Genomic DNA, 11,103 nt, shown 5'->3' on the forward strand with positions numbered 1-11,103 from the left:
TGGTTTGTTTATTGTTTATTGAATTTACATTCAAAGGTTCCACGATGATGCTTTCTTTTAGGGTGGTGGAGCCAAGTAGTTCGAGTGTTTGATTGTCATTCCAAAGTCATGGGTTCAGTTCCCAAATTGGTTTAACGCCTGAATATGTGTGACGCCATACAACTGTTACAAAAAGTAGGGGATATACAATAAAAACCTGTCGCAACTATGGATATATCTGTAATGAGATAGTGGCTCATAGGGGTTGAGGATGGGAATGTGACCCCCTCTGCTTGTGACACTTTCTGCTGACGACCTTCAATGTCTTCTGGCAGCCTTGTTGACAGGACAGAAAGGTCTTGCAATTTGTGTTCCGAATTGCTAACGGCTGTTTTGGGTTGGAAGGATAACATCCTCATTGGCTTAATTCCTAGACCAGAAGTGCCAGCCGAGAAGACAACTTTATAAATTAATGGTATCCCACAATACAAATATCACCTTGCATTGAATCAAACACACAAACAGGAATGAAAGTGACGAAGTATTCTCTGTTGATGAAAACTGTCATCAAATATGCCCAACTAAAAGGACAAAGTCCAGTCACCATTCATACGGACAAGGTGTCAGTTCAAGAGAATGATGCTTTGTTTATCATGGCGTTCAAAAGGGGTGGAAGATCTTGAACTGCCACAACAAAGAAAGTATTGCATTTCAAGTATCCGGATATTGCTGTTCCTTTCTGTTGACTGCATTACGGCCAATCGGAACCAACTCGTTTTTCTCGGGACAAACCGAATAGCGATACTCTTAAAGCATTCGGCACCGTAACCTCCAAGGAGACTCGCCCCACTATCGATGACATTCGTGACAAACTCGTGTTATTCCGAGACAAGCCGAATAGCGACTCGTGCCCCTCTGGAAGGATTTCATATTGGCGCATGAACATCTGGACTACTTCAAACAAGAAGACGACTCTATTTTTGTTTTAATTCCAAAAGTATAAAATATTATTGGAGCTTTTAAGAGATGTTAACCTGTTTTAAACATAGATAATGCTAATGATGTATTGAAAATATTAATACCAGCTGTTCACCTTAAATATCCAAATGTATATTTCTAAATACCTTTTAAGAATCGCAGTTGGGAGTTTTTAGTCATAAATAGGAAATCTGAATATTATTTCAGCTATAAAAAGTCCCAAAATAGATGCACAAAAATGAAAGCATCTGAAGGTGAAGAATTGGTGCATGGAGAGTCCTATCATGATTTTGTGTATGGGCTGTCTACCAGTTGTAGAATGAACTTGCTTGTAACCTTGCTGATATCCCCCCTGTGGAATTTAAAAATCTCACTAATTTGTGAACATATTTCACTTTGCAATTAGTGTCATGACCTGAGATATGTTAACTAAATTGATGAATATGAAACTAATTTAATGAGAGAATTAGTATTATTTAATTGTTCAACTGGTGATTAGTTATCATATGATACTATATACAGAGTTGAATGATAACATGCTACATGACAAAATGGTAAATGCACAGGTTGACATCGAGTTCATTCCAAACAGCCGTGGTGGCAGAAGCCTTGTGTATCAGTGTTTCAAGTACAAAGTGAAGAGAACTAAAGGCACCAGCATACACTGGAAATGCTGTTTAGCTACTTGTCCAGCCACGATCAACACTGCCAACGACCTCATAACAACAGTCAACAACATCCACAGTCATGAACCTAACCCCACCAAGATTGCTATCGATACATAATGCATATAAATTGATATTTATGTGATTCAGTTTGATGTTGTAGATATTTGACTTCTATTGTTATGCCAATCATCAAGCTTGACTGCATTACACATTGCTGGTGGCAAAGTGAGGCGATCCCCTCGTGTTATTCCGGTACAAGCCGAATACCGAATCTCATTGGTTACGGAAAGGGCGTCCCGGAATGAGACGAGTGAGTCAACATGTGTCCCGTGTTACAGCAGGGAGACTATATGTTGTAGAGTATCCCTGGCTACAGCGAGAACCTGTGAACTGCTGCACTGTGTTGGCACAATTTCCGCGTGTTCACCAAGTGGCATCGTGTAGACCCTGATACGGTGAGACATATGTAGATGTATATATCACAAGAAATTGCGGGTACATACATGTATGTCACAATGCATATTCGGATTTCTAGTACTATTGATAACTTTCCGTTGCAGTGCAACTATGGAAGAAGCTTTTAGACCGACCGGGCGAATATTTAGAAAGATTTTGATTCGAACAACTACCTCGACCGTTACAGAGGATAAAGGTCATGTTAACAAACAATTCTTGTTGGGTATAAACACGGGCGAGGTGACAGAAAAGTGGGATTTTTTAATGACAAACCGAAAGTAGCAAAGGGACACAACTCGCGTTTGCTGTTCGCTGACGATTATAGGGCCTCAGACCACAATTATTTTCCTTCTTTGCTATCTACAGTGTGTGTGTTTTAAAAATATTAGTTTTCAAATTAGGGGAATGGGAAGGGTAGGGTGAGTGGGGTGGGGATGTTAATTGGTTTTGAAATGACATGCATACACACACACCTCCCTCCCAAGACTGACTGAGTTCGGGTTTTACGCCGCTTTTAGCAATATTCCAGCAACATCACGGCGGGGGACACCAGAAATGGGCTTCACACATTGTGCCCATGTGGGGATTCGAATCCGGGTCTTCGGCGTGACGAGCAAACGCTTTAACCATTAGGCTACCCCACCGCCCTCCCTCCCAAGATACACTGAGTGGCAAGGGAAAGTATGTCCTGTTAATGTTTAATGTAATTGAGGGTTTTCTCCCAATTGACAGTCACTGAACTAGAAGGTTAATTAGGGTAATACCTACGGGTATAATGGAACAGTCCACTGTCTAGTGAGTTGAGTAAGGTGAGCCTGAAACAGGTTCCTTAGTGTGGAGTTTGATTGTGTGTAAGTAGAACTTTGTTGTGATTAAATAAGAATCTGTTTTCTCTCATCAAAATTGTTTTTATTATCAACTACTATCGAATATAAAAATAGGTTTGTCACTGAGAGGTTGATTGTGTTTATTGATTGAAACATATTTTATTCATTCAAGAAAAGGCTTGGGCACAAGTTATCCAACTTAAAAAAGCCCTCATCTCACAACAATTTACACAGGTGACAAACATTGGCAAGGATATGTACAACAAAAGTGAACTGAAAAAACGTTTTGTTTGAGAGATATAGATATGTACATACATGTATTTGAAAACATTCTGATTTTCAGTAATTGAAAGACCTGCGTTGCCATGTAAGATAAGATAATGCCAATCAGTGTTCTATTTTTAACAATATTTTCTAAAGCTATTAACAGTTTATTTCTTTGAATAGGATACAATGGACATTCAAGGAAGTAATGAAAAACATTCTCACATCCATGGCCACATTGACATGATGCGTCATGTCTTACATTTATTCTAAATAAATCATACTTAGGTGTGCTCGTCATATATCTTATTCTTGTGTGCCAAACATTTAATTTCCTTATTCCATATGAATAATATTTACTTGTACATTTTTCTTTCACTTTTAAATGATGCAACAGAGTCACAATCTCTAATAGCTAAGGGAATATTACTCCACATTTTAACTGCTGATGGAACTAAAGATGATGTTGAGTACCTCAGTACTGTACATAGTTGGCTAAAATTATAGCCATAATATATAGCCATATATACTCATAACCTGTCCGGTTGCCTACTGCAGGAGAACTGAGAGAACTGCTGTTAAATCTCTGTCTCTCATTTAACCAAGGGATTTTGAAAAGTAACATGTGGCTGTGTAATTATGTTATAAAATACATTTTTGTTCAAGGAGTACTGGGGTAAGGAAAGCATATGCTTCTACATGACCCATGTAAATTTGTGCCAAGAAATGACGATTTATTGATTTTTTAATGTAAGATATTGCATCATTGAAGTATGCATGCATGCACGCACGCACGCACGCACACACACCCCAACAAAACAATGATTTTCTATTTTTTAGACTGGAAAGGTATGTTATCTCCTGATTACGCCTTTTTGGGTACAATAACTTGAAGTTTTTTTCAAATGAAAATAATACGCAATTCATCATAAAGGACTAGTTGCTTTTGCCCCTTAGTTTATATACTCAGCAGCAAAAAAACCCGTTAGTACGAATTCAAAATTAGATAGGCACTGTAAACAAATCATTACAGAAATGGACATAATAAGCGGATCAAAAACAGTTTTTTGTGTACAATATCTTGACACATCAATGAATAACTCCAAGACATTATGTAAATAATTCCAAGACATTATGTGAATAATTCCAAGACATTATGTGAATAATTCCAAGACATTATGTGAACGTTTGCAGTCCATTCAGACACTGATTTGTCTCCAGTGTGTTCCCACTGTCTGGCGTGCTGTTTCGGATGCCTGCATGAATGGATTCTGTTCATGCTGTCGCACAACATGGCGGTCTTGTTGTCTTGTGGTCACCCTCGGTCTGCCAGTACGGGGCGATCATTTGTGGTGTTGGTGGCCCAGAAACGTTGCTGCAGCCTGTAGATGGTCCGAACGTTGACCTGGAAGTGATTGACAACGGCCTGTGCAGTGTGGCCAGCTTCAAGTCTTCCTAGCGCCTGGTTCCTCTGAGCTGTCTCCTCTGAGCTGTCGTGAGAAGGGGCATCCTGCTGACGTTGTAATGTGAATGTTTCAACCAGGTTTGGGGGTGCATTTTATAGGGCTGGTCCTTGTGAACAGCATGTGCAGCATGAGTTGCATGAAAAACATGGAGAACACCGTACCATCTCCGAGATCAGGTTGCGTTTTTGAGACCATTTCCTGGGTTCCTTTCTGAGTTTGGGAAGGAATGTCTTTTCTCAGGTAAAGTTGGAGATATTGTCAAAAATATACAATCAAAACATTAAATGAGTTTACAGTTTCTGCGAAGGTAAATTCCAAACTGACGTTTATTTTGCTGCTTAGTATAGTATAAATAACATTGTTGAAGATTTGGTCATAGTTGATGTGTTTTCTTTTGATTACTATAAGTTGACATGAAGCTTATGTAGGTAGTGACAATAAACTATTATGTTTTTGTTTTACAGTTTTCCCAGACATTATTGGGAAATCTTTGCTTCCTAATACTGATAATTGAATATTAAAGTAGGTGTTACATATGTAATAAGGTACTCAATATGGGAGGCAACTCTTGTAGCCTTAAGAATGAACCTTAGTACATCAAGAGTTATCTCCCCTGGCAGCTTCCTTTGTTGCCATGACAGATTTGACAGCAGAAGAGAAAATATAGCTGGTTGTAGATGATTTTGAAAGAGGTGTGACTAATGCAAAAGAGGTAGCTGGTAGTGACACGGTTGTGTATATTCACTGGAAATTTGACGAAGGAACGACATGTTGACATCTTAAATGATCACTTCCTTCCAACGGCCAACACTGTATATGAAGATAACTGGATTTTCCAGCATGAAAACGACCCAAAACACACTGCGGGCTACACAAAACAGTGTTTGTCGGACGATAGTGTTTTAGACTGGCCCAGCTACAGCCCAGATCTTAACCCTGCTGAGAATGTGTGGGGACTAATGAAGGACAGAATAAACCAAAAAGGACTTAGAAATATTGAGGATATGAAGAAAGAAGTGGTCCAATATTGGTATATAAGCTGTCACACGATTTCCTACAATTTTAATCGGTAGTGTACCTTGGCGCATTCAGTCATGTATTGCAGGGCAAGGTGGTCTCACTAAGTACTGAAAAGACACTTAGACTGTATGAGAATCATATCTCAACATATTCATTTAAGTAAAACTTCTATATACATGTATTAGATATTTGCCGAAACAACTTTCTCAGTAATTTCTAGGAATACTATATGTTACGGAAAGCGCGTACCAAATCACTTATAATTGAGCTACGCCCGCCTCGGTGGTGTAGTGGTTAGAGCGTCTGCTTGGAGAGCAGAAGGTCGCGGGTTCGATCCCAGGCCGCTTCATACCAAAAGACATTGAAATATGGTACTTGTTGGTCACTGCCTGGCGCTCGGCATTAATAGGTACAATAAGGACTGGTCGGTTCGGAGTCAGTATAATGTGTTTGAGTGGTATTCCTGCTTAACTACGGCATGGTCCTTCGGTGGGCTAGCACTATAAAGCCAGCTTAAGTCTGGTCTAGTACAAGCAGCCACACATACATAAATCACATTTCACCTCACCTATAATTGAGATACCAGGAATGGTATCTGACGTCCGGAGCCGTGGTTCCCCATGCAGACTGCGTTTACTCCAAACAATCACACAATGCATGCTACAATTTGCCCCATCCCTCACCTTGTTATAGTGCTACAAACGTTTGTGCCTCCACAGACCATGGCTACAGCCGAGGACTTCCAGGAACAATTTCTTACCTGTGCCATCTGCTCCGACGTCTATACAGACCCGGCCACCTTAGCCTGCCAACATACCTTCTGTCGTGGGTGCCTGACTCAGTTCACGCAGACGAAGCCAGACGCCATTAGGGACAAGTCCATTCCATGTCCATTTTGTCGCCGCCATACCAAAGTTCCTCAGCCGAACAAGCCAGTGCAACAATGGGCAAAACAGATAGAGGCCGGATTTCTGGTGCAGAGCCTCATGGACACTTTCGGTCCTGGAGCTGATGGTTCGTCTTTTGTTCAAATTACATCTAATGGTGATCACACATGACTTTATGGCAGCTAAATTTTATACTGGATATATATCTTGTTTGCAGTTATACCGCCATAAACACAAAACATATTAGTCAGTTCTTATACGTTAATGGGCAGAGATATACTACCCATCTAAAGTTTACACTCACTTAAAGCACTCACTATATGCAGAGACCATATAATATTATGAAGATGAATTGCTGATAAGCATGTGCAAATATCGTGCATGTGAACAGCTGAGTTTTGGTGTAATTATTTTTTAAGAATTCGCCAATTTTCACTGAGTTTCATCATTTATTGAACTAATGACAATAATCTTTTCAACGTTACGAATTTGTTTTACAATACATCAGTTCATGTCTAAACAGTACCTTTCAACAGTATGGAATATATTGCAAAATCTAGTTTTAGAACAGTTCACTGAGGTAAGTGGCTACATTTACACGAGTGAGTCTAAACTTTTGATGGGTAGTATAGTTTGGCATTAGCATGAAGGAGATGGGATCCATTAGGATTGATTGTACAGTTGGTGTGAGAAATCTCATATATTGTTACTTTGTCATAAACTTATGAAGGACTCTTCGTGTTTTGCACACAGTATGATCGAAAATAATTTTCGCTGTAAAAATGAAATACATAAATGTTTAAAATAGATTTGTGTTCGATAAGCTTCATCATAAAGATTGAAGATACTAGTTTTGAAGTGCAACATTTGCAATCCAATGTTAAATACCTGTATTTTACTGGTTCGTGTTAGAGGACAAGTAAAGTAAATGTAGTTAATGGTCTCTTGATATGTTAGTGTAGTGAAGGGGATGTTATTCTTGAACCACTCGAAGCTCAGTTCCCATATTGATTTGATGCATTTACAGAAACCATTCTATGCGACGTGTGTAGGAAGAGGGGGGAAGGATGTACCAGCTAAATCCTGGTGTTCTGAATGTTCGGCCGCCTACTGTGACGACTGTGTGATATCCCATGACTTCATGCGTATGTCAGCCGATCATCACATAGAGACGATATCAAACAGATGTGACGTCATTCGTAAGAAGCAGAACATATTTTGCCAAAGTCACAAAGAGGTAGTGAAAATATTCTGCAAGGACTGTGACAGGGCCATTTGTAATACCTGCAACAGCATTGACCACAGAACGTGCAAGAACGTGGTCACGGTTCAGTCCATGACTGAGTGCATGAAGTCTGTGCTGAGGGAGACGAAGCGGAGAATACAGGAAAGAGTTGAGAAAGAGGAGGACAGATTGAGAATACCGCTTACTCAGATGGATGCCCTTTCCGGCAGTGCTGATGAAGCTAAAGAGGAAATCAAGAAGGCGTGTAAGAAAGCTGTAGACTTCATTCACCAGAAAGAAACAGAACTGCTTGAAGAGGTGGATGAAATTGCCTCGAAGTCTCTGGAGGAGCTGGCAGAGGAATCCAAATCAAATCAAATGTCAGTTAAGATATCAAATCAGAATCTTGTCTTCATTGATCAAGCTTTAAAGTCCGACTCTGACAGTCATCTGTATGAGATGTACCAATCTTGCAAGTCAGACCTTGCTGGTGACCCCTGTCCTGCCACAAGGAGTTCTAGAGGAAACGTAGTGAAGGTATCCCTAAAGAACAAAGTCGATGGAAACCATCTGCGTAATGCATTGTCCTCTATGCTCACTGTTAACGGAATATACAGTGGCCCGACAGACCACGTATCTGTGCCTTACTTGCTGCAAGGTATTGACATTGAAGACTCTGATCACGGCACACCAAATCCTACAGACATCGTGGTATTCCCGGCAGATAACGGATGTAAAACATTGGTGATTGCAGATAATAGCAACAAATGCCTATTAATGGTCAGCTCAGAGCTCGGTGGAATACGTAGCCGCTTGCATACGGGTGAAGCTCCGTGGAATCTGTGTAAGATGAATCTGCACCGAGTAGTTGCTACGATTCTGGAGAAGAAGAAGTTGATTGTGGCCAATGTTCAGTTTCCGAACCTTACCCTCCATTCGGAAGTACCAACACAAAAGGTTTATTCGGGCATTGCTTCATTGGACTCTGAATCGCTTGCGGTAGGAGCGTTGTCTCCTCCAAGTATTGATGTCATAGATTTGGAAGGGAACGTTCTTAAAACCATAGCAAACCAAACTATGATCCGGGCTCCACATTTCCTGTCGGTAACTCCAAATAGAGAAATCGTTGTATCAGACAGTGGATCAAAAGCAGTCGTATGTATAACAGAGGGTGGCGATATCGTATTCTGTTACCGCCCTGAAGGAAGATGTGCACTTCGGGCACCCCGGGGTATCGTCACAGACGCTGCCGGAGGGATCGTTTTCGTGGACAGAGATTCCAACAAGGTCACCCATTTGACTGCTAATGGGGAGTTTGTCAGACACATTCTGACATCGAAAGACTGCGTGACAAAGCCCTGTGGCGTGTGTATTGACGAACAGTCGTATCTTTTTTGTCACAGAGAGGGGAAAGGGAGTGAAGGAATACGGTTTCTGAAGAAACCACATGACAACTATATACAGATGTGGGTAGTTTATATTTTTATAATTTTAGAAAAATTGTTAGGGTGTATTATGTGTGTGAAAAATATGACATATCGCCGATCTGTTCTGATCCGCCATTGATGCCTGTGATGCTTGAGTGTTACAGTTCTAAAACTTCTTCCTTTCGTGTTGATCTTAGTATTTGACAAAACGGGAAAGGTGATAGTTTTGTGATAGTTTTAAACTTTCTGTATTTGAGGTGTGTGTGACAGTGTCAATTAACATTCTGCAGGAAGATATCTGAAGGCTAAATAACTAATGTAAAAAACGTCTCAAAGTAGATTTAATTTTTTTTTTGACAGCTGATGTTAACGCATGTGTTCTAGCGATAGTTTTGTGTGCTTTAAAATGTTTGGGGAGGGGTGGCCGGGGTGTATCATGTATTCTTTCATTCATTTACATATGTATTTCTTTCTCTTGTTTTTTTTCTTTATTTCTTTCATTCATTCACATATAATTATTGCTCTTAATTCTTGCTATAATTCATTCATTCATTCGTTCATTTATTTTAAAATTTGGAAGATGAGGGGGATCTACTTATAAGAAAACTTTGTGCTGAAGTATGCCTATATGAATAAAAACCTATTTATTCACTGAAGAGAGGTGTTTGACTCTTCGTTACACCAAGACTGGCAAGGTTTATTAGAAGTTCGTTTCCCGGCCGCCACAGTATCTCAACGTTTGTATTGCTTGAAATAAACACATACTGATGATATAGTCGAAATTTTACAGTGGGTTTGTTTAATTTTACGCCGCACTCAGCAATATTCCAGCTATATGACGGCGGTCTGTGTTTGGACCAGACAATCCAGTGATCAGCAGCATGAGCATCGATCGACGCAATTGGGATACGATGACATGTACCAAGTCATCGAGCCTGACCAGCCGAACCCGTTAGTCGCCTCTTAAGACAAATATAGGTTACTGAAGATCCATTCTAACCCGGATCTTCACGGGTGCGAAATTTTACAATCGACTTTGCTTATAGCAGCGATTTCTTATGGATGTGTGAAAGGTTTTGTAGTTTCTATTTGACTCAGGTTTAGAACCGCATTATTTATGTTACTAAATTTACTTTTGCGTGCTTTTTTGGAAGGCTTTGAGGATAAGTTCAGATTGTATAATGTAGAGCAGTACAAGCGCCTTTAAACTCATTATTCGACTCTGTCCAACTCGTTGTAGATGATATACGACGTGTGTGTAAGTGTGATGAGTTAAGCACCGCCAATATTTCATGTTACGTCACGACGTAAAGTGAACATCATGCATGACCGAAACCTTAAAAACTGAGTAACCGGATAGACCGACGGAATATTAGAAAACTACAGGTTAATGAATGCCATTTTGTGCAAACTGTTAACCTGTAAACACCTGAAAACTCCGAACGCTAATCAACAATCCACAAAAAGAATTTCTGAGGTGTATTTCTCAATACAGGACTGGGGTATTGTCGAAAACGGTATTGTCGAAAGCTACATTCAGTCACTCACAAACAGCTGTCCCAATCAGAACCATAACATTAGTTTCTTGTAAGCCCATGAGGAAAACCAATACAATTACCAACCTCCTGTCAGAAAACTGAAAACTGATAAAATACATTGGAAACGGAAACAGTCTCGACGAATGAGTGAGCTTTTACGGCGCCTTTAGAAATGGGCTTCACACATTGTATCCATGTGGGACGGCCTCGACGAAATGTATTAGGTAGACAAATGATCATCTATGTATGGAACTCATTGCTATGTACAGCGTGAGTAACGTAAATTGTGCGTGGAAGATTTGAAATCAGAAACCAGTAAGTATGTGTTATGGTTAAGTTTGCTTCATTATGTAATGAAAGAAAGATAA

At 40.0% G+C, this 11,103-nt stretch overlaps 1 protein-coding gene across 1 annotated transcript; it reads left to right on the forward strand.

The window, feature by feature from the left end:
• The first annotated feature begins 6,536 nt into the window (after positions 1 to 6,536).
• On the forward strand, positions 6,537 to 9,853 carry LOC124291742. The gene is made up of 2 exons (XM_046728816.1): positions 6,537 to 6,672; positions 7,573 to 9,853. The coding sequence occupies exons 1-2, from the start codon at positions 6,670 to 6,672 to the stop codon at positions 9,334 to 9,336; spliced, it is 1,767 nt and encodes a 588-aa protein (XP_046584772.1). The 5' UTR covers positions 6,537 to 6,669; the 3' UTR covers positions 9,337 to 9,853.
• The last annotated feature ends 1,250 nt before the right edge of the window (positions 9,854 to 11,103 follow it).

This window comes from Haliotis rubra, unplaced genomic scaffold, assembly GCF_003918875.1.
Source record: "Haliotis rubra isolate DU_JTF1 unplaced genomic scaffold, ASM391887v1 Scf5, whole genome shotgun sequence".
NCBI classification, from domain to species: Eukaryota; Metazoa; Mollusca; class Gastropoda; order Lepetellida; family Haliotidae; genus Haliotis; species Haliotis rubra.